Source organism: Phycodurus eques, chromosome 12 (genome assembly GCF_024500275.1).
Source record: "Phycodurus eques isolate BA_2022a chromosome 12, UOR_Pequ_1.1, whole genome shotgun sequence".
In the NCBI taxonomy this organism is placed as follows: Eukaryota; Metazoa; Chordata; class Actinopteri; order Syngnathiformes; family Syngnathidae; genus Phycodurus; species Phycodurus eques.
The window spans coordinates 5,271,842-5,295,097 of record NC_084536.1 but is presented as its reverse complement, the minus strand read 5'-3'; the positions used below and the strand labels follow the sequence as shown (position 1 = coordinate 5,295,097).

At 41.6% G+C, this 23,256-nt stretch overlaps 1 protein-coding gene across 11 annotated transcripts in view; it reads right to left on the bottom strand.

Annotated features, from left to right (window-relative positions):
* Window positions 1–23,256, bottom strand: part of kalrna (kalirin RhoGEF kinase a) — a 204,053-nt gene that overhangs the window by 48,592 nt on the left and 132,205 nt on the right. For 9 of the 11 annotated variants that reach the window (XR_009769550.1, XR_009769551.1, XR_009769552.1 and 6 more), the window contains 14 exons: window positions 10,798–11,004; window positions 8,244–8,317; window positions 7,573–7,719; window positions 6,334–6,429; window positions 3,784–3,902; window positions 3,651–3,717; window positions 3,138–3,241; window positions 2,991–3,060; window positions 2,821–2,907; window positions 1,269–1,361; window positions 1,146–1,196; window positions 974–1,051; window positions 452–637; window positions 39–210 (listed from right to left, as the gene is read on the bottom strand). Coding sequence is in view for 8 of the 11 variants with exons in the window: in XM_061691497.1 (XP_061547481.1) it covers window positions 39–210; window positions 452–637; window positions 974–1,051; window positions 1,146–1,196; window positions 1,269–1,361; window positions 2,821–2,907; window positions 2,991–3,060; window positions 3,138–3,241; window positions 3,651–3,717; window positions 3,784–3,902; window positions 6,334–6,429; window positions 7,573–7,719; window positions 8,244–8,317; window positions 10,798–11,004 (1,551 nt within the window). In the remaining 3 variants the exon portion in view is untranslated. The remainder of the gene's footprint in view (window positions 1–38; window positions 211–451; window positions 638–973; window positions 1,052–1,145; window positions 1,197–1,268; window positions 1,362–2,820; window positions 2,908–2,990; window positions 3,061–3,137; window positions 3,242–3,650; window positions 3,718–3,783; window positions 3,903–6,333; window positions 6,430–7,572; window positions 7,720–8,243; window positions 8,318–10,797; window positions 11,005–23,256) is intronic. The other 2 variants (XM_061691499.1, XM_061691505.1) reach the window with 1 other exon arrangement.

Sequence of the window (23,256 nt, the reverse complement as noted above, 5' to 3'; positions counted from 1 at the left end):
CTTTAGTGATAATCTGAATGTGAGCTTTCGAGTCTCACCGGACAAGAAGTTGTTTTGAGCATCCAGCAGTGCCTGGATTTGCCCGATCCAGACCTGCTTGATGTCAACATTGGCCGCCTGTAGGGTGAACCGCTCCGACGAGCCGCGACACGACAAGACGAACTTACACAGGTCGTTGTCCACGCTCTCCTCCAGACCCAAGTAAGACACCTGAAGTGAAGAGCATCATTCGAGTTAGAAACACCCTCGTACATTTAAATTCTGAGAGATACTGTTGACAAGCCAAAATACTAATATAAAAACTATCACAACCTATTATTTCATCCTCAGGTACCCTGCAAACATGCCCGATTGCAGTAATATTTTATCATTACATACAATTTTTCTGCGGATTTTTCCAACAGTACTATACATTTGCTCTGGTTTGTGGCATGAGCGCTGCGTCGAGTACCTTGATGCTCTTTTTGAACTGGTATCCGGGCGTGGACGAGCCTTTCCTGAGCAGCTCACTGAAGATGACGATCTGCTCGAAGAGGAACACCCGCCGTTCTTTGGAGCGCGACAAGACGCCGGCGTCCTGCTCGGTCACAAAGAAAGTCTCCTGCTGCAGCAGCTTGCCCTGACTGGTTAGCTTGCCCTGGGCAGAAATGCCATCGGTCAACACTCCGTCACTACTTCCTGGTGATCACATGCTCGTTATTCGTGAGTAAAGCTGGCACACAATAATTGTCTGAAGGTTTCAAGCACAGTTTGAAATGTCGTGAACACATACTGAAACGTAAAGTCAATTTCTGTCAAGCTACTTGTCAATAGGGAGTTGCGAGCCTTCAGTGTTACACCACGTTGCACCCCAAAGTTTTTATTTATGATCTCTAATTCGCTGACTTTCACCTATTGTGAGTGTGTCCAGAACTTATCCCCCCAAATTAACTAGGGTTCGCTGTATATCCGGGTTCACGTACAACAAACGTACCTCGTATCCTTGTAGGCGACCTAAGTTCATCATGTCGTTACATAGTTTGGGAACCTGAGACATCAGATCCACTGCTTGCTGTGAGAGAAAGACGCAGTGATTGGATGTCAAGAGGGCAGCGTGACAACTGCATTAACACAAAGGTATGTTTTGTTTGTTTGTTTGTTTTTACCTCTATTTGTTCACAGTCCATTCCCGCCTTAGAACTGTACTTCAGGAAATCCTACGGAGAATTACAGCATGACATCAAAACTCAAAGTCTCCACTGGTGGTAAATACAGAGCCGATCACATACCTTCAGTAGCAGCTGGTATTTGGTGATTCTTTGGATTGGTTTGATAAGGAAGTCGCTAATAGTCAACCGGGACTGAATGTCCTGCTGGACCCCCTGCATGGAGAAACAAAAAGGACATCTAAGTCAACTCTAAACAGTGATGTAATACCTCCAGTTATTAGAGCAAACATAGACTGGAGAATAAAGTAAACATTTTAGGATATGTGTACTTCCTTGATGGTCTTGCACAAGGGCAATGACAGTTAATAGAAAATGAGTTGACCTCGAATATTTCCCCAAGTGTAGAAAAGGCTACAGGCATTTTTTCATTAAGGGTAGTATGTTAATCTTCATTTAGGTTCCTTAGACAGTGACTAATATGCATACATTTGTATCATGTTCTTGTGAGAGAAGTGAGTTCACGTGATTTGCGCATGCGCAGTGCCACTTGTTGTTCAGGGAAGCGGAGTCGGCGACACAGCAGGAAGTCCGAGGGTGGCGTGTGCACAATGTGCATCTGGGACCAGTAAATTGTGTCACTCTCATTCATGTGCATGTTTAGGATGAACCATAGTCTGTTTCGCTAAAATGTTTCGTTTCTTTATGTGATGTTTTTCCATGTACCTTGTGCCGCTGGGCGATGGTAAAGTTAGCGTCAGTTCGCTAAGCAGTGCACCAGAAGTGGTGTGAGTACAGTTTCACAATAAGGGCACTAACCGGAAGTGCTGCTGAAATGTTGCTATTTTCACAGCCAATTGTTTAATCCATCCATTTTCTGTACCGGTTATCCTCACTCGGGTCGCAGGCGTGCTGGAGCCTGTCCCAGCTATCTTTGGGCAAGCGGCGGCGTACACCCTGAACTGGTCGCCGGCCAATCACAGGGCACATTTCAACAAACAAACATTCACACTTACAGGCAATTTAGAGTCTTCAACCTATCATGCATGTTTTTGGGATGAGCGAGGAAACCGAAGCATTGTTTAATATGCCTTGCTAAGTGAAAGTGTCTTATCCTATGTTATGTACACTTGCTTATTGGTCTATTCCAGGTCTTTCTTTAGCAAACCACACACACACAACCCCTCACATAGCCCACAATACTGGACCAATTTTGACAATAGACAATGACAATGACAATAGAAGGTGTATTGAAAGAAGGAAACCTGGAGTAAAGGAAGACAAGACAAACACTCGTCCCCGTGCAATGTTCTGGCCCCTTCTCTGAGTCGGCCTCAAGTGGTGTTTGGCCAACACAGTGATGTGAAGATAGCGCAATTACCTGAATCAGTGATAAAGTAGAATAACTTCCCAACATTAAGGAATGGCATTCACAATTGTGTCTGTTACTTTGGATGGACGGAGGGTAACGTGTAAAATCTATTCATAATAGTGCGAAAAGTATAGGTCGTGAAAAGTGAAGAACTTTGCAGCTATCACAGCTGTCACTCTTCTGAGAGTTCCTACAAAATTTGTATGTGTCTGTGGTCATTTTTGTCCATCCGTGAGGTGAGAGGTGTGTCCTAATACTTTTAAACAGCAAATATTGTAAACCAGAGTATAAAAAGTAACTCACATCAAAATAATTGTCGTATTCTGCTACAATGAACTCAGACTTGGGTTTGTTCTGACAGTAGACCACGTACATGTGTAGTCTTCTCTCCTGGAAAACAACAACAGAAACAGAAAACGGTCAGCAGGTGAATGCTCACAGAGGACATTGGCGTTCTCATCTTCGTCACCCACATGTTTGATGAAGAGCTCAGCAAGGTGCTCGTGGTCATCCAGACATTTTTCAAGCTCTCCCACAAAGAAGCTGCCAGCACAGAGCAGCATTGTTATCTATTAGCTAAAAGAAAAAAATGTTGCATTCCGAGATTCCCAGTGACTCACTCTCTGTGCCAGTCAAAGATTTGATGGATGTTCCCGAAGACAATCTTCTCTTTTCCTTTCATGTCATCCAGAACACCTTTTTCCTCTATCCTCTTCATGAAACCCTGCAAGGAAGTTGACTTCAGAGATCATGCCATACTTTTTTATTTGTATTTTATTATTTATGTTTTTTTAAATCGCCCAACTGTTAACCTTCCAGGATTACATACATGCATCTTAAGTAGCACTTGTTGATCGACACTTTTTTTGTATTCGTTTATATTTTCAATTCTATTTAATATAACGCAACACTACACAGCTAGTTACTCCCGTCAAAATCATAACCTTAAAATAAAGGACAATACATGGTTGTACACAACCACTTTCACAAAGTTTTTAAGTCACACTTCAGTTTTCTCGATGCCCCCCCAGTCCTTCACAACAAAGCCTGTTTATAGAGAATACAGGAATCATGTTCACTCATGTGAACGTGATCAAATGATGTTAAAAATGACTGAGGTCTATCTAACTCACCTCAACCACGATGCCCAAGTCTTTGACATAGTCCTTCTCTGTCTGTATCAACTCGTCAAGAACAAACCTGAGCAGAAACACAAAGGTCACCTTGTTTTTGGAAATAGATCAAGAGCATGTGTGGTGGACTCACATGCGCCCCTTCATGGCTTTGGCTCTCTCTTCCAGCTCGGGGACCTGGGGCAGGACTGGAGTGCTTTGTTCCGGGGGAGAGAGTGGGGAGAAGACCGGGTGGGCTCCTGGTTCTAAGGTCTGTTGAAAAAAGATATTGATTTAGCTTTCAGGAACAGTTAATTAGTCTTTAACTCTGCCAAGGAGTCAATGTTTTTGGTCTCTAAATTTGTTCATTTGATTGTAAACAGGATTGCATTTAAATACGAGTAGGATTAGATTACGTGTAGTGTGAGGAAGAACCCATTCAATTTTTGGTTCAGGATGATGACGTTCCAGCAATGTTGATTTTAATCCTCACTGTTTGGACTTTAATGCGGTCTGTGTTCTCTGTTACTGTTCTCGGTTATGTTAGTTGACTTCCAGTCATAATGACGATGGCAGCACTCAGGTCTACCGGAAAAGCAGTTCCGGATCCTTCTTGGGAAAGTGGTGTAATTTAAAAAGTTGTGAATGGATGTGGATGAAATTTGGAGTATAGCTTTGGCATGACGCAAGGACTAATGCATGAAGCTTTGATAATGATCTGAGGCTGCAATGCACTGTGGAAAACCTACACGGTAACAAAACATTTGTAAGAAAAGCTATGAACAAACGAGAAGATACCATTACCTTGAGCTGGATACTGTATCCAGATCTGTATTCTAATCAAGGTCATTTTCATTTTCACAACACAAACATCATAAAAAGATTCGGACAACATTTTGTTGTGATGCCCGGATATTACCAATAAAAGATTTTACAAACCCCAATTCCAATGAAGTTGTGCCATTGTGCAAAACATAAATAAAAACAATACAATGCATAGATCATTTTACACTTGACACTATGTGAGTCCCAGTATGCCCACGTCTGGAAACAATGAGTCCCAGCAACTAATCATCACGGAGTACAGATACAGTAATCCTCCGCTATATGACGGTTGTTGCTTTGCGGTCCCGCTATACTGCAGATCTTTACTTGTACAATTTGTACAATATTTTTATGTTATCCATTCCTTTTGCTCTCTTTCAATATATTATGTTTCAGCCTGCCATCCCTTTTCAGGGAGATCCCTGCTTCTTTCAACAAGACAATACCAACCCACATTCTGCACGTGTTACAACAGCATGGCTTCGTAGTAAAAGAGTGTGAGTACTAGACTGGCCTGTCTCCCATTGAAAATGTGTGGTGCATTATCCATCCATCCATTTTCGGGGTGCTGGAGCCTATCCCAGCTGACTTCAGGCGAAAGGCGGACTACACCCTGAACTGGTCACGAGTCAGCCGCAGGGCACATATAGACACGGACAACCGTTTGCACTCGCATCGTCACTGAGTGGGAACTGAACCCACGCTGCCCGCAACAAAGTCAGGCGAGTGTACCACTACACCATCAGTGACGTTGTGGTGTATTATGAAGGACAAAATACAACAACAGAGACCCCGGACTGTTGAGCAACAAGTTGTACATCAAGCAAGAATGGCAAAGAATTCCAACTACAAAGCTTCAACAATTATTGTCCTTAGTTCCCAAACGCTGTGACAGTGGTAAACATGCCCCTGTCCCAGTTTTTTGGAACGTGTTGCAGGCATCAAATTCAAAATGAGTAAATATTTGCAAAAACAAACAAAAAAATTATCTTGCCTTTGTAGTGTATTCAATTAAATATAGGTTGAAAATGATTTGTAAATCATTGTATTCTGTTTTACTTACATTTTACACAATGTCTCAACTTCATTGGAATTGGGGTTTCCATGGCGAGTTCGATAATCTTTGCAACAAAAACAAAGTTGGGAAGTGAAATTTGATGTGGAACTTTGCTATGACACAAAGACTATTTTATTAACCCTTATCATGACCTGGTCCTGATCCTAAATCTTGATCACTTTTGAAACAAACATAAATTCCTGCAGATTTTTAATATGTAACATTTTGTATGACCCAAAGATGACTTGATTATGCTTTAGGAATGATCTTGATCTGTAACACAGATCATTTTTGCAACGCAATCTGAATTGAAACAGTTGTTTACAGATTCAGAGTGAAACTAAGATAGCTTTGGTATGCCACAATACTTCATGATTACGCTTTGATAATGATCTGGAACCAGATACATAATCTAAATCTGGATTAACAACAAAAAAAGTTGCAGGGTTGCTATGTGCCATGGACAAATCAACTATAATTAGATAATGAGTTGAATCCGGATGCAGCATTGTAGAATAGTTGGTCTAAATATGTGAAATATCACTACATATGTATTGGAGGAGGTCTGTTCTCCATCAAATAGTTTTTCACGTTTTGAGTGGTAGAACAAGGGAGGTTCTACCGGCCACCATTACAACATGACATTGCACACTAAACAGCAAGGTAAAAAAACAAAACAAAAACAAACAAAAATCACAACCAGCGGGATGAAAGACAGACAGACAGACAGACAGACAGACAGATAGATAGATAGATAGATAGATAGATAGATAGATAGATAGATAGATAGATAGACAGACATGCATGCATACACACACTCACCATCTTGGTTTTAACCAGTTTTTCTATGGCGCTAACCAGCTCGGCGGCACAGGGCACCTCAGAGGACAACTGCCGAGACGTTAGCAAGGACGACGACTGAGAGAGGAAGCCGACAAGGGGGAAACAATAACAAAAGCGCGTTAGGAAGGACGGCGGGAGACAGTCAAGGTAGAAATAAGTTTGAAAAGGAAAAGTGGATTGGTAAGGTGAAACCTGACTGGAGAGTACTCAGAACAAAAGGAAAAACATTGCCGCCAGAATAATTGTGCACTAAGGTCATTGTGTGAATGCTGAGAGATGACCACTGATAATATGCTATTTTTCAACCAAAATAAATACAAATAAAAAAACAAGCAAAGTGCTAAATCTAAATAGCATGTAATACCATCACAATTTCAATGAGAACCCAAAGAAAAAAATGTGCTGCTTATTTGGGGCGGTTGTGTTCTTATTTTTCTCAACCAGCACTCTTATTGGTTCTGAAAATATCAAATTCTTTTGCCAGGAGATAAGAGGTGAAATTGTGGCCCGAAAAGCCTGAAGATCATGGCACTCTCCAAGCTTTCAAGTAGATTAGTCTGATGTATAGGGAACCCTTGTTTACCCCGGGGGTTACATTCCAGACCCTCCTGCAATACGTGAAAATCTGCAATATAGATAGACCGTATACATTTTTTTGTTACATAGTTCTACTCCTCCCTCACACTTCAAACTTATTAAAACACACATTTCAATGTATTCATTAGCGTCTGTGCTCGCAGTTTTTCCGATAAGAGGCAAAGTGTGCTTGCTTCGAGCTGTTTAGTTGTCAATCTCAGTTGAAGTTTACCATAAAACTGACACATACAGTAAATACAACATACAACAACTCTCACAAGCATATATTCTTTCCGCTCTGCGAGAGCGATGACTATTACTCGAGCTTGGGGAACTTTTCTGCCTTTTTTCTTGCTTCTTAATTATGCTGCCTGTCTTCTAGTAGACTTCAGTGCTGCCGCAGAGTTGCACAACGTGGTACGACAATGACGTTGTGCAACTCTAAATAAAACTTGCCTGTATACTGTAGAAACAAATAAAAACCATTTTTTTTGTTTAAATCACGCAAAAATATGCAATACATAGGGACTTGAACTATCAACCACGATATTGAGATATATTTTATCTCAGCTACATCTCAGCATTCACATGTTGTTTCGAAAGGGAAGTTCAGATTATAGTTATGATTTTTTTATGAGTCACCTTGTCATCCTGCGCCGATGGGTCCTTGATGATCTCCATGGGCGGAGGCAGGGGTGTGTGCGCCTCCTCATCCTGCTCCTCCTCGCCGCCGCTCTGCATGCCGGACGGCGTCTTGGAGAGGAGGTTACTATCCTTGCCAAGGATGTGCTGAAGTGCAATAATAGGAGACATTTATTAAATATTTTTTCATTAAATAACGATTAAATGCACAAGAGCGCTACGAACGAATGGGTCACCAGTCAAGTTAATTCTCGAGTTAAAAAAAAAAAACCCGGCAAATCTGACGTAGGTATTTGATTCTGACAAGCGTTAAAATGCTTTTTGTCTACTTCCGCCGTCATTTTGACCCATGTTAAAGTAAGCCGTTTTAAACTAAAAAGAAAAACTTTTGTGCATGGAGGCATGGCTAAAACTTGTCAGTTATAAGTCAAAATAAGTCAGCGTACTCTCGTAACTGGTTCAACAGAGAGTTTTCAAACAATCAAATTGGACTTTTTATTTTTTTTAGACTATTATTATGGAATGGTACAAGGAGTAACAAATCGAATTGATTCGTTGTTCGTTCGTTTACGTACTCATGGGTAGCGAGTGCGGATATATCCTGAGTCCGAGCCTTAATGCACAATAGCCTAGTAGTACAAAGTAAAGGACATCTTTTCATGATTGCGTACCTCATCGATGATGTCATCCTGCGGGTTAAGGTCAAGCTGTCCCTTCCGGCTGTCATCTCTTTCTCCCACAGGACCTGTCAATCAATCATTATATACATTAACTCATGACTCAGCATTAATTGAATTTAAGTGCATTTTTTTAATTAAGATAGCCCATTTGTGTGTTAAACCGAAGTATACATGGTCAGGAGATCTGTGTGCGTCTTGTCTTGTCTTTATTAGCAAAGAGTAAAGGTTAATGACCGTCCAAATCATCTGAGCTGGGCCAAAGCAGCCATGTAGTGCGGCAAACACTTTGTGATAGTCAGCTGACATGAATGGACTCCACATGTGACAGCAGCATGAGACAACAGTTTGATGTCCTAATTGTTTTTCGAGTACAGTAGTGTGCCCCTAAAGAGTTGAGGGCGAGCTTGCTGGAATAGGGAGGGCAAAGTCAACCCAGCCATATTCCATCTGCTTCACACTTCTCAGGTTGGGGGTTTAAATCCAGGCTCTGCCTTCCTACATAGAGTTAGCATGTTCTTTCCGTACTTGTGTGGGTTTTCTAAGGACGTCAATTGCGATTTTTAACGGGGATGGGCGGGGGAGGCTGTCATGTAGCTGGGGTGTGAAAATCTGGCTTGTGGAAGAACTGCACTGACAAGCTGCCGCCTGCAGAGGGCAGCGATGCTTTACAATTAACAGCTCAGGCAACAGCATTAGGAAGAGAAGGGGAGATTAGAGCTAAAGACAGAAAAAGAAAATTGAGAAATCGGACTACAAGCAGTTTACACTCGAAGGATGTTCAAGGGCTCCTTTACTGGCGGACACCTGAACGCCTAAAGCCCACCATCAAGAAGGCGAGACCAACAAGGAGGTGGAAGATCTGCACATGAAAAGGCCAGCGAAATGAGACGAAATTGTAGTGCAAATCCTGTCGTAAATATTTAATATAGAAAAACATCCATCCATTTTCTTGACCGCTTATCCTCACTAGGGTCGCGGCCTGCTGGAGCCTATCCCAGCTATCTTCATAATAAATTATTTTGATATTAAAAAGCCGTCTCGCAGTGTTGTTTTATGTTCAGGAGTTGTCCTGAAAAAAAGAAAATATTGGTGTCAAAGTCAGTATGATTCTTGATTTAACTCTTCACAAAGCCTTGTCTCTGGTTTTTCATCAGGGTGAGAGTAGCCTATATTTGGCTGCTGAATACTAAAGAATGGGAAAAGCTCGAAACAAACTTTTTTTTCCCTATGAAGGAAGAGAGTCTAATTTTTATTTTGGTTAACATAGGCATGGAACACAATATTTTGTGGGCCTTGAAAAAGCTGTGAATTTGCTCTGGAAATTTGAGATCAAATTGGGGTGAATGTGGCCTGTGAACTATAATGAGTTTGACACGCCTGTGTCTAAATTGTCCTTATGTACAACCCCAATTCTAATGAAGTTGCGACGTTGTGTTAAACATAAAAAATTCCTCGCAATTGTATGTTGAGGAACATTGTCCTTAAACTGTTCGACTATTTTCTCACACCCTTGTTTACAAAGAGGTGAACCTCGCCCCATCTTTGCTTGTGAATGGCTGAGCAATTCAGGGAAGCTCCTTTTATACCCAGCCGTGGCGCCCACCTGTTCCCAATTAGCCTGTTCACCTGTGGGATGTTCCAAACAGGTGTTTGATGAGCATTCCTCAACTTTCTCCGTCTTTTCTGATTTGCTAAAAACAATAAAGTTGATCGGTTTGAACATTAAATATCTTGTCTTTGTTGTGTATTTAGTTAACTATAGGTTGAACATGATTTGCAAATCATCGTATTCTGTTTTTATTTATGTTTAACACAACGTCCCAACTTCATTGGAATTGGGGTTGTAGGAATGGTTCTCTGTCTATATGTGCCATGCAATTGGCTGCCAACCAGCCCAGGGTGTACCCCACATTTTCAGTAAAGTCAGCTAGGATAAACTCTAACTCACTCGTGACCCTAATGAAGATATGCAGCATAGAAAATAGATGGATGAATGGATCTTCTGTAGAAACAGCACTGACAAGGAATAGTGGACCTGGCAATTTTCTGCCTTCAGAAGTAATAATAAGCCCGTTTTTCACACTGTCTGTAAAAAAAAAAATTCCCCCCGGCTTTTTAGGTACTAGTGTCCTGTACAATTTTTTGCCTTCAACAGTCATTACTCCATTTCAAATTGCTTGTGAACGGTGGCATTTTTTCCACCGTCGCTGTATAATCAGCACTGACAAGAAATGGGGGAACAAAGTAAACCTGGAATTCCGCTGGCTTTTTTTCCCATGTTTCTGTTCTGTATAAAATGGCACTCACGCAATCAGAGGAGGTGTCGACCCAAGCCCGATCCACCTCACTTTTTAATGGTCCATGTACCTCTGAGTTTTCACCAAAGTTTTCATTCATTTGAGTGTTATTTGGGTACACGTGCGTATGCTGTACATCATCATTGGTCATACATATTCTGATTCAGGGCTACCTCCGTGACGTATAATAGGTATCTAAACTTGGCTACGTGGGATTAAAACACAAATCGGAATCGTGCCATTCTTACCCGTCTTCTTCTGTTTGTTATTGGGGAGTTTCTTAACCGAGCTGCCGTGACTGAGGCGTCGGACGGGATTGGTCAGCCATTTCCGGAGCGTGTTTCCAGAGCGTTTGGGTCCTGGCGAGTTGGACTGCAGTGAGCTGAGGGACGGCTGCGGCTGGAGGTTCGCCACCGACTCTGTTTTCCCATCGCAGCCGCTGACAGGATAGTTTTCTGAGGGAGAAACACAAACAAACCAGTGAACATTTAAAGGTGCATTTCCACCTAAAGTTCAAGGAAATTTTTGTTCCTGGTACTTGTAGTAGAGCTTGCTCAGCACACACTGCAGCCCGCGTTTGGAGTCGCTGTTTTTGAACTGTAAACCATTCTACTCGCCACGTGAGTTTGCATCGTTCATACTGGTTGGAGTCTATATTACGCCTCCAGCTAACACGAACGTCGCATTGCTAACACTCGCCGAACAAGTCAACGAAATTGGAAAAAAACACCCGGACTCACCCCTCATTATTCTCGGGGACTTTAACAAAGCTAAACTCAACCACGAACTCCCGAAATACAAGCAGCACATCGACTGTCCTACCAGGGCAAATAATACTTTAGACCACTCCTACACTACGGTAAAAAACGCATACCGTGCTATACCTCGTGCAGCCCTGGGCTCGTCTGATCACTACTTAATTCACTTAATACCGACGTACAGGCAAGAACTTAAATGTGCGAAGCCTACAGTGAAAACCGTCAAAAAGTGGACCAATGAAGCCAAGATGGAACTTCAAAGCTGTTTAGACTGCACAGACTGGAGTGTCTTTGAAAATTCAGCTGGCAGCCTGGATGAATATACGGACACTGTCACATCCTATATCAGTTTCTGTGAAGAGGTTTGTGTACCAACAAAATCATTTCGGACATTCAACAACAACAAGCCGTGGTTCACTGCTAAACTTAAGCAGCTTCGCCAAGCTAAGGAAGATGCATATCAGAGCGGGGACAGGGCCCTGTATAATCGAGCTAGAAACCAGCTTACTAAAGAAATTAACATTGCAAAGAGGATCTATGCAGCAAAGTTGGAAAAATAGTTTAGCGCGAACGACTCTAAATCAGTCTGGCATGCATTCCAATTGCTGACTAATTACAAGCGACGATCCCCCAAAGCTGAGAACAATAGCACACTAGCCAATGACTTGAATACCTTCTACTACAGATTTGAAAAGGACAGTTTCACACCACACACCCACCCGGCCGCACCCGCGACCACAACCACACCTCTGACTTCTGCGTTAACCATCCATGAACAGGATGTGAGACGCATCTTCAAACAACAGAAGATTAACAAAGCGGCAGGCCTGGAGCTGTGGTGCGGCCGACACAACCTGGAGCTGAACACGCTCAAGACTGTAGAGATGATCGTGGACTTCAGGAGGCATCCTTCGCCACAGCTGCCCCTCACGTTGTACAGCTGCCTTGTGTCAACCATCGAGACCTTCAAGTTCCTGGGAATTACAATCTCTCAGGACCTGAAGTGGGCGACCAACATCAACTCCGTCCTCAAAAAGGCCCAGCAGAGGATGTACTTCCTGCGGCTTCTGAGAAAGCACGGCCTGCCACAGGAGCTGCTGAGGCAGTTCTACACAGCGGTCATCGAATCAGTCCTGTGTTCTTCCATCACAGTCTGGTTTGGTGCTGCTAAAAAAAAGGACAAACTCTGACTGCAACGGACAATAAAAACTGCTGAAAGGATTGTCGGTACCCCCCTACCCACCATTGAGGACTTGCACGCTGCCAGAACTAAGACAAGGGCGTGCAAAATCCTCTCGGACCGTCTGCACCCCGGTCACCAGCTCTTCCGGCTCCTTCCCTCAGGTAGGCGCTACCGATCGAAGCAAACTTGAACTAGTAGACATTCCAACAGCTTCTTCCCTCTTGCGATCAACTTCTTAAACACCTAACCTATAATTCCATTACAACAAGCTGGAAATTTTTTGACTTGAGTTCGTTGTCACATTTCTGTGGGGCCAATTATGTATTACTCGTGCACTCACTGTAGTTGTCTCGCCATGCTGCACTATTTGCATATACTGGCCACTCATGCCAGAGTAGCATCTGCTCCATTAGCACACTGATTGAGGAGTATCTGTAACATTTGCACAAGCAACATTGTCCCAGATGATCGCACTACTCGTCACTTTAAACCGCATACACTCCTTGAAGTCTCGGCGCCCTTTGCACAATGGTCATTGCACCGGACTATTGCAATATTAGTCATTCGAACTGCTCTAAGTGCTAGAGGACTCTGCATCTTTTTGCACACTTGTTTTTCGTCAATGTCTTTATGTCTCCAAAGTGTTCTGTAAATTGACTGTCTGTTGTACTAGAGCGGCTCCAACTACCGGAGACAAATTCCTTGTGTGTTTTGGACATACTTGGCAAATAAAGATGATTCTGATTCTGATTGAACTAAAATGTTCCAATGAAATATGGTTCCAGTGGTTTCTGAACCCAAAGTACTACCCTTGTAGCCCTACTAACGCTGCTGTTATTCAATGGATTAAAAGTCCACAAATTTGGAGGGACACACTTTTCATTGGTTGGCAATCGTGTGTACATTTACTTGTTATCAAAGCAGGAGTGTTTTATTGTTTTTTACGACTGTATAAGCAGTGATGAGCTTCTTTCAAAACTTTACTTTTAGAGGACATTTTAAGCTACATTTTCAATTTAAGTTCCAGAAACCTTTTGTTATACAGCAGTAGGTTACTTGTTACTTTTTTGCCTTGCTCAATGTGGCCACATGATTTGCACATTCATTCAAGCGTCAACACAAAAAGACAAGATGACATCCAAAGTTAATCAATATTGAGTAGTCTCACTTTTTAAGACCAGTTGTCAATCATCTGAGTGTACCGGATGTGCAGAACAACACAGAAGAAAAAAAATGTTTTTTGCCCTGGAGTCAATGTGTGCGTGTGTGTGTAGTCATGTGTCAGGGGTGCGGTGGATCAGATGCGTGTGAGCGAAGGGCTGTGGCCATGCGTACAGTGCAAGTGTGTCTCAGACAGAAAATGAAAGTTCAAAGGTCAGCGGGATCTCCTGAGGTGTTCTTCGCAGAACAATAATCTATTCCCCCACCCCAGAAGCTTCATGTTTTTCACTGGTTCGTACAGTATGTCCTCCCTCCTCTTTTTCAGTTTGCTCTCTGCTTTGCGAAACGCACAAACTGTTCACATTAAAAAAAAAACAATGTCATTGGAATCAAGTTGGTAAATGGAGCAGTAAATACCAGATTAAGTGCCAAGTTTCTTACATGTCTAAAGTCGATGGGAAAAAAAGATGCATACTAATTCGGTGAACATACAGTATAGCGTTAATCCTGAGTTTTCTTTGTTTTTAGCAACACTTGTGAACATGGAAAAACATGACAATGGAAGATTTTAAAAAGCATTTAAATGTATGTAATTTTAGGAGGCACGGTGGGCGACTGGTTAGAGCGTCTGCCTCACAGTTCTGAGGCCCGGGGTTCAATCCCCGCCTGTGTGGAGTTTGCATGTTCTCCCCGTGCCTGCATGGGTTTTCTCCGGGCACTCCGGTTTCCTCCCACATCCCAAAAACATGCATGGTAGGTTAATTAATGACTCTAAATTGCCCGTAGGTGTGAATGTGGTTACGAATGGTTGTTTGTTTGTTTGTATGTGCCCTGCGATTGGCTGGCAACCAGTTCAGGGTGTACCTCGCCTCCTGCCCGAAGATAGCTGGGATAGGCTCCAGCACTCCCGTGACCCTAGTGAGGAGAAGCGGCGGTCCTCAGAACTGTGTGGCAGACGCTCTACCCAGTCGTCCACTGTGCCGCCTGGAAGTTCACCAATTATCGTAATTCGTACCATTTCAAGCTATTCATTGGGGTTGAACTACTTAACGAACAATTTAAAAACAAACTGGGTGTGTTCTAAAACGTTTGACCGGTCAAAAGACACAGTCTCCAAACTTTAACTTTAAACTGGAGAAAAGCGTGAAAGCAACACAACCTACAAGTGCCACACAGTTATGGGAACTTCCACAATAGAGTTGGGAAGAACTTTCAGAAGAATATTTCATTTCCATTTTAGCGATAATGCCAAGTGTGTAATGAGTCAAAAGTCTAGAATACACTTTTGTTTGCAGATTGATTCCATGATTTCTTCTGCAACTTGTATAGTTATTTGTACTGTGCTTTCATTTCAGAGTCAAATGGGTAAAACTTTTGACGGGTAGTGTGTACGTGTATTAAAAATGATGAGACAGCAACTGTGCAAATGAAGGAGGGAACGGGAAAGAACCTCTCTTTTCCAATTCACATTCAGCCAAGGGAAGAAAATCCGCCACGCTGACATTTTGTATGTGTGTGCGTGTGTGTGTATATATGTCACCTTGGAGTCGGTTGTGACCGCCCAAAATGTGTTTTGGTTTCCCAAAAAACAATGCGCATCATTTTCCAGTTAAGCCTGAGTGAAACTGTGATTATATGACGCCAGGACAAAGTGAGAGAGTGCAACAACAACTGTTGTGTGGTGGAGAAACTCCTTTTTAAGCTGTTGCAAACAGTCATATATGTACATACAGACATACATACTGTACATAGATAACTTACCTACCTACCTACACACACATAGGCAGTTAAATGTGCAGCTACAGTATATGCTAATTGCAGTACGTTACAATCAGCTTCATTAAAATCAATTTGTGTATGTAATTGCTAATTCATGACTGGTATTTTCTATTATTGAATTAAGCAACCAGACCCTTTCCAATGTCGCAGGAAGTTTCATTTTAATATAATAATTTATGTCCTCCGTAATAATCATAATAATAAGAATAATTACCTGTCCTTAGACTGGCTCTACGCTTCACTAGTTACTGAAGTGCTCTTGTGCAAACGCAGTGTCGTGTGACTTGTGCGTATTCAGCAAAAGACATCTTAGCTCTTCAATGTCCTTGACAGCATGCTTGACAACACAAAACACACACAGAACACACACACACACACGCACAGCTGAGCTGACTAATAACATTCCACTCCCCAAGAATGAAAGCACAAAACTCCTCCAAGGCCCAAAAACAAAACTAAGTGGTATACCTTCTGAAATGCATGCAAATAGTGGTTTGGGACAATTACGCACTTAACTGCAGGTGGGAGGTGGGCAGAAATATTTTAGGGGGAGGCCTTTTCTTTGTAGAAGCACCATTTTGGCAGAACATTGAACATTAGTAGCATCATTTTACCATCTATGGAGAACTGTATGGAAACATCAAGAACTGAGTAGGACCTGGTAGAACGAATAAATTGCGCATCTCCCAGAAACATAAACACGGATGCCGTGTTGTGCTCAAGACCACATTATACAAAACCAAAACTTTCCCAAGACCAGAACTCACAGAGACCAAGACTTGTAGGAATCAAGACCAATACAGATACAAGCCGAGACCATGACAAGACCAAGACCAAAAAAAAATAATAATAATAATAATAACTTAAAAACCCTGACAAGGTTGAACAGTTAAAGAGCGTTCTCTCTTTAATTAGAAATTTCTTTTAAATACACTTCACAGTCAAAAAGACAGTGTCTGCAATTCTTTCAAAGTACAAAACGCAAACATTTCAGAACAAAAAATGTTTTCCAGTAAATTCTTGCAAAAATACATCCTTGTCTGTATTTACCACAGAACACTTTTCCACTTTGCATCAGTCCATCTTAGATGAGCTCGGGCGCAGAGAAGCCGGCGGCGTTACATGCAGTGATTTCTCCAGATTCTCTGAACCTTTTGATGATATTATGGACCGTAGATGAAATCCCTAAATTCCTCGCAATTGTACGTTGAGGAACGTTGTCCGTAAACTGTTCGACTATTTTCTCACGCACTTGTTCACAAAGAGTTGAACCTTTCCCCATCTTTGCTTGTGAATGACTGAGCAATTCAGGGAAGCTCCTTTTATACCCAATCATGGCACCCACCTGCTCCCAATTAGCCTGTTCACCTGTGGGATGTTCCAAACAGGTGTTTGATGAGCATTCCTCAACTTTCTCAGCCTTTTTTGCCACCTGTCCCAGCTTTTTAGGAATGTGTTGCCGCCATAAAATTCAAAGTTAATGAATATTTGCTAAAAACAATAAAGTTTATCAGTTTGAACATTAAATATCTTGTCTTTGAAGTGTATTCAATTAAATATTGGTTGAACATGATTTGCAAATCATTGTATTCTGTTTTTATTTATGTTTAACACAACGTCCCAACCTCATTGGAATTGGGGTTGTGTATATATATATATATATATATATATATATATATATATATATATATATATATATATATATCGTTGCGATCGTCACGTCTATCGCAACAAGAGCAAATTGGGAGTGTGAAAGGTGAGGAGCGTACCCTGCTGCTAAAAGTCAGGTGAGATCGGACAACGGAGCTACTGTTGCGAGCCAACACAAAAGACAGACCACGGACTGCCGCATTGGCCGCCACTCACTCTCCTCGAACAGAACAGCCCTCTTTGTCTTGTCAGCCCGTTTTCTATCATCGTCACACTACCCCTCCAGACACAGCCTGTTTGATTCTGTAATTACACTAAAAACACCTCGACAACCCCTCCCCCCCACCACATCTGTGAATAGCGCCATTGACTATTAGCCGGATATTTAACCATTTGCTTTGCTTTACAAACACTTAAATGTTGTGCACTACACTTAACTACTAAATTACTTCAATCCGACAAGGAGATCAAGTTTTACATTGGCATGGTTATTATTATTTTCTATTTATTTATTATGTTTAAAAATCTATCCAGATTTTATATAATAGGGTGCCACTGAATTTGGCAGAGAAAGGATCAAATCACATGCAAGTCTTCAGTAAGGCCTGGTATACACAAACACACACGAGGAGTTTTTTAAATCTTAAAAGAAAAAAAAAACACCCTGGTATTTTGGTCATATTGTGTGTAGTGTGCTCTGACAATCTCGACACAGGACCCTAGGCTTGAGTCTCAAACAAGGCCCAAGTCATTTTGTTTTTTTTAAAGTCACATCACTGATGCAGTCTTCATATCAGTACACAAAAAGATAATCGGGGTGTTTTTGTCCCGATTCTGCCCATTCCCAACCAAGCACGTCAAACGCTAGACAATTTAAAATCTTAGAAGATTATCCTATAGGATTGTCTTCAGCTCTGAGGTGTTCAGAGTGGATTTGTCCCAATTTTAGGCTCTGAAACAGCTCGGGGGCTACAATCTTAAATATTGAATGCGTTCAATATTTACGGCCAAAACACTTCATGTGTGTGGGTCATGATGCCAAGAATTGTGATGTGCAACAGAATGGAGCCAATCAAAGAAGCACCCAAGACTGACGAACACGGAAATGACCGTAAATGAAAACAAATGTCTTAACCGATGTCGTTTCGTATCTAAAAGTGGGTACCCCAGAATGTTTTTTTTTCCCAAAGTCTTTTTATTGATCAGAATCCTCTTTATTGCCAAGTATGTCAAACACACACAAGGAATTTGTCACCGGTAGTTGGAGCCACTCTTGTGTGACAATAGAAAGCCATTTTGACAAAAAATACTTAAGAGACATAAAAACACACAACGGAGAGTCACTTAGCCTCTCACAATTTAATGGCAAGAGGGAGGAAGCTGTTGCAATGTCTGCAGGTTTTAGTTTGCAATCCACAGCACTTCTGCCTCCATTCCCTTCAGCATCAAGATTGACGCATACCCGGAAAGGTCTGCCCGTCTTTGTTTTTGTGAGATAAGGTGTGATTACGCGTGATTTCGAGATCGGCGGTAGAAATGTGCGATGTGTGATGTTACGTGTTGAAATTACAGGAGCAGACCACATACATTAGGACCAAAACTGTTAAATGAACCAAAACTTGATTAGGAAAGCCACACACCTGTCTATATAAGACCTTACAGCTCACTGTGCACGTCAGAGCAAATGAGAATCATGAGGTCAAAGGAACTGCCTGAAGAGCTCAGAGACAGAATTGTGGCAAGGCACAGATCTGGCCAAGGTAACAAAAGACATTTCTGCTCCACTTAAGGTTCCTAAAACCACAGTGGCCTCCATAATCCTGAAATGGAAGACGATCAGAACACTTCCTAGAGCTGGATTAAATGACTCATAATAATCATGTCGAAGAAACGAGAAGTCTATTATTATTGCTGACTTGTGCAAACGAGAATTTTTTTGTCATGTGATTCTCTGCTCGTAAACTATTTTTTTTCACTTTGACTGCTCACTTTAGTGAGCTCAAATACAGCTGTAGTTTATTGTCTGTAAAATTTCAGGTTAAATGTTTTATGAGACTGGGATTGTCCCCATTCGATGCTGATGACCGCCCGCCACATAGCCACAAACGTGTCCTAGGTTGACAGTATGCAACCAGTACAACCAGTTTGGCCACATACAGTAGCAATCCTGCAGTCATAATGTAGAGCAACCATGAGCCAAAGTCCGCTGAGGTTGTGCACTCAAAGCCACAAAGTTAACGTTTAGCTTGCATGCTGACCCGCATGGTAAACGTTGTGCATACCTGGGCATGTTTTAGTGGACAAACAAATCAAAGAATCAAAATAAATTGGATAGAAAGTCCATTCAAAACTGGGCAAAAGACTGTTTTTCTCCTGCTCGGCTACCTCAGTTGGGGACACTTGATTTTTCACATCCAAAGGATTGCGTGAAATGGTGAGATCCATGCAGCATTGAACTCATAACTCAAATGACAAACAACAACAATGCGCGAGACATCAATTTATGTAATGTATTAATGCAGACACACAGGCTTAATAACAGGTTGCAATTCAGATGAAACCGTTTACACTTTTAACGTACGGGCTGGCCAATTAATAACATTTTAATTTATTTCAATTTTGGCTTCTCACAATTCGAAAACGAGTGATGTGCAGCAGGCGCGGCTTATTGTGTACAGGTATAGCTTGATGCCCCACGTCCATGATAGTCTTGGTATTCTATAACTCTGAAATGGGCAATGTCCCAAAATTTTGTCAGCAGCACTCCGCACTCAGCTGCCAGAGCTGGACACCGGAACATTCCTCTGTAATGAGGAAAATTCTTTGAAGTCCATAAAATCAAAAATATTGGAGCGATCATTCTGTTATTTTCAGATGTTGAAGTGGGCATAAGTAGAGATGTCACATAAATGTTGGTGCCCATTGATCGCAGTTTTGTTACAGTAAGCTTCTTCGCGATCGTGAGCACATGGAGAGGAGTCTCCAAAAAGTCTCAGATAAAACAGAACATGTTTGAATTTAAAGTGGGGACTGTGGCGTACAATACTGCAGTGACCACCGCACACAAACAAGCTAAGCTGAATTTATAATGGGTCTTTCTTTGGCCATTTCTAACCTTGTTGCATCAAATGTTACATTCTTCTTACCCTTTTCAGCTAAACCCTATTGGGGTCGCCACAGCGAATCATCCTCTTCCATCTCTTCCTGACTTCTGTATCTTTTGCTCGAAGTCCAGCTATCAAAAAAGCATTCCCTAAAAATTTTTAGTCTCTTTGACTCATAGCTGGTAGCTCAGTTTTCAGTATCCTTAGCATTTTTCTTGTGTGGTCCAATACATATTTTTTGATCATAAATGGTTCGGTGTCAAAGGGTTGGTCAGACAAAAGTAGAAAGACAAGAACACACATTCACAGTCACGAATGCATACATACAGTCTAAAAAGGTGAATCCTGGAATTTTCCTTTTGTGGAGCAGTCAAAATGTGAAGACAAATTAAAGTTGAGACGTCAAAGATCGAAAGACAAGCCAACACAATACTTACCTGCCCCTCCACGCCCGTGCCACACATTCCACACAGTCGTCTCTGTTACTATTGTAGTTTTGGTTTCGTCTCCTTTACACACGTGCAGACACACAAAGACACACATGCCCAAACAACCAGAGTTCGGCCTACCTGTGCAGCAGCAGCAGCAGTGGTCTAAGATCCATCGACGGCATTGCCAGCCCCGCTTCATTCTCATACACACAACTGAGGCTACATTTACACAGCTGTCTATCTCATACACCCAAAACAAACACTATGCAAGTTCAGGCAGCCTGACTGAGAGTGGACTGAGATTGATAAAGGAGGAGGAGCATGAGGAGGAGGAGGAGAGGGAAGAGGAGGAGTTGTAGTTAAGTCTCCCTGCCTCAATCTGCACACATCTACAGTACAGTAGAGTTTCAGTTTCAGCGACTTTTCATCTGTACTGAAAGAGGCTCAATAGCCCTTCACAATACAATAGACGTCGCACGTTTTAACATTCGGATGCTGTGAGATGACATCAGTCTTGCCGTGACTCACCATGTAAACGTTGAAAAAAAAGTGACTACAGTAAAGTACGTACGTTCCAGATTTCCCCCCCCCCATGATGAGCGAAATTACACAAAATAGAAATAAAGTAAGCCCTCGTTAATCGCGGGGGTTACGTTCCAGACCACTCCCTCAGTCGACAAAATCTGCAAAGTAGCAGTATTTATGTTATGTATTTCAAATTTATCAGTATAATTCATTCTAACTAGCGGTGGTAGGCTAAATTCAATTAGCGATCTATATTTAATGAAGACATGCAGTTGAGTAACTGTACTGTACTGTACAATAAAAAAATATATATATATGCGATGCATTGAACCCGCAATATGTGAATTGTGATATAGTGAGGGAGGACTGTACCCCTTTAAATGCACCCTAGGCATGTCTTTATAACATTTACGGTACTTAATTTTTTAAAGGTCTTCAAACACACTTAAAACAACAAAAATAGAGTAACAACTGTAATGACACTTTTCCTGTTAGGATAACCAAAATTATTTAATATTTACTAAATGTCTTAATAAGAAGAGAAGGATTTTTTTCGAGACAATTTTTCTTTACTGGTGAACCTAATGACGAGGTAGAGAAAATGGATATGTAGTTACAATGAATCTTTTTTTTTCTGCCATGCAGATGAGTCAACATTTAGAGTTGCACCCCTTCATCGTAGTACCACAACGTGCCTGGCACCACTGAGCATGTCGATGCACCGTAATTAAGAGCATGAAGTAGAGGCAGAGACGGTCCCCTACTAAGCTGCAGTAGTGGTCAATGGCCCCACAGAGCAGAGAGAATATGTTTGTGAAAATTGATTGTATGCTCTGTTTGCATAGTATGTGTTGCTGCTCCGTGTGTCTGTTAAAGTAGCTAGTATTTGAAGGTTTGTAATTAGTGTAACATCTACGCTAACTTCTGTTAGCCTGTCTACGGCTTTTCTCATTATATGTTAGTGGATATCGTTAGATGAAATTATGTGACTTGTTTGAACATTTTGGTGTTTGAGTGTACACTGTTTAATTGTCTTGTTTTATGTGTCAGTTTTACAGTAAACCTCAACTGGGTTTTGCCTCTTCTTTGGAGCACTGTGGGAGTAATGAGAGTCTTCTTTTGCTTCCTCAAAGTGATGTTATACAACCCCAATTCCAAAGAAGTTGGGATGTTGTGTTAAACAAATATAAACAGAATACAATGATTTGCAAATCATGTTCAACCTATATTTAATTGAATACACTACAAAGACAAGATATTTAATGTTCAAACTGATAAACTTGATTGTTTTTAGCTTAGAATTTTATTGCTGCAGCACGTTCCAAAAAAGCTGGGACAGGTGGCAAAAAAGATGGAGAAAGTTGAGGAATGCTCATCAAACAGCTGTTTGGAACATCCCACAGGTGAGCAGGCTAATTGGGAACAGGTGGGTGCCATGATTGGGTATAAAAGGAGCTATCCTGAATCGCTCAGTCATTCACAAGCAAAGATGGGGCAAGGTTCACCTATTTGTGAACAAGTGCGTGAGAAAATAGTCGAACATTTTAAGGATAATGTTCCTCAATGTACAATTGCAAGGAATCTAAGGATTTCATCATCTATCATCACTGTAGTAGTCTTTCCACGCTGCACTATTTGCATATCTGTTGTTGACCAATGCTGGCCACTCATGCCAGAGCATCATCTGCACCACTTGCACACTGACTGAGGAGTATCTGCAACATTTGCACAATCAATACTGTCCCAGATTATCGGGCTACTAGTCACTTTAAACTGCATACACTCCTGGAAGTCTCGGCGCCCTTTGCACAATGGTCATTGCACCGGACTATTGCTCTATTAGTCATTCAAACTGCTCTAAATGCTAGAGGACTCTGCAGATTTTTGCACAATTGTAAAAAAACAAAACAAACAAAAAACATTTGTACCGGCATTACTAGATATCTAGCAACCTTTTATTGCTCAGTGACTGTTTTTCCTCAATGTCTTTATGTCTCAAAAGTGTTCTCTGTCAATTGAATGTCTGTTGTCGTACGAGAGCGGCTCCAACGACCGGAGACAAATTCCTTGTGTGTTTTTTGGACATACTTGGCAAATAAAGATGATTCTGATTCTG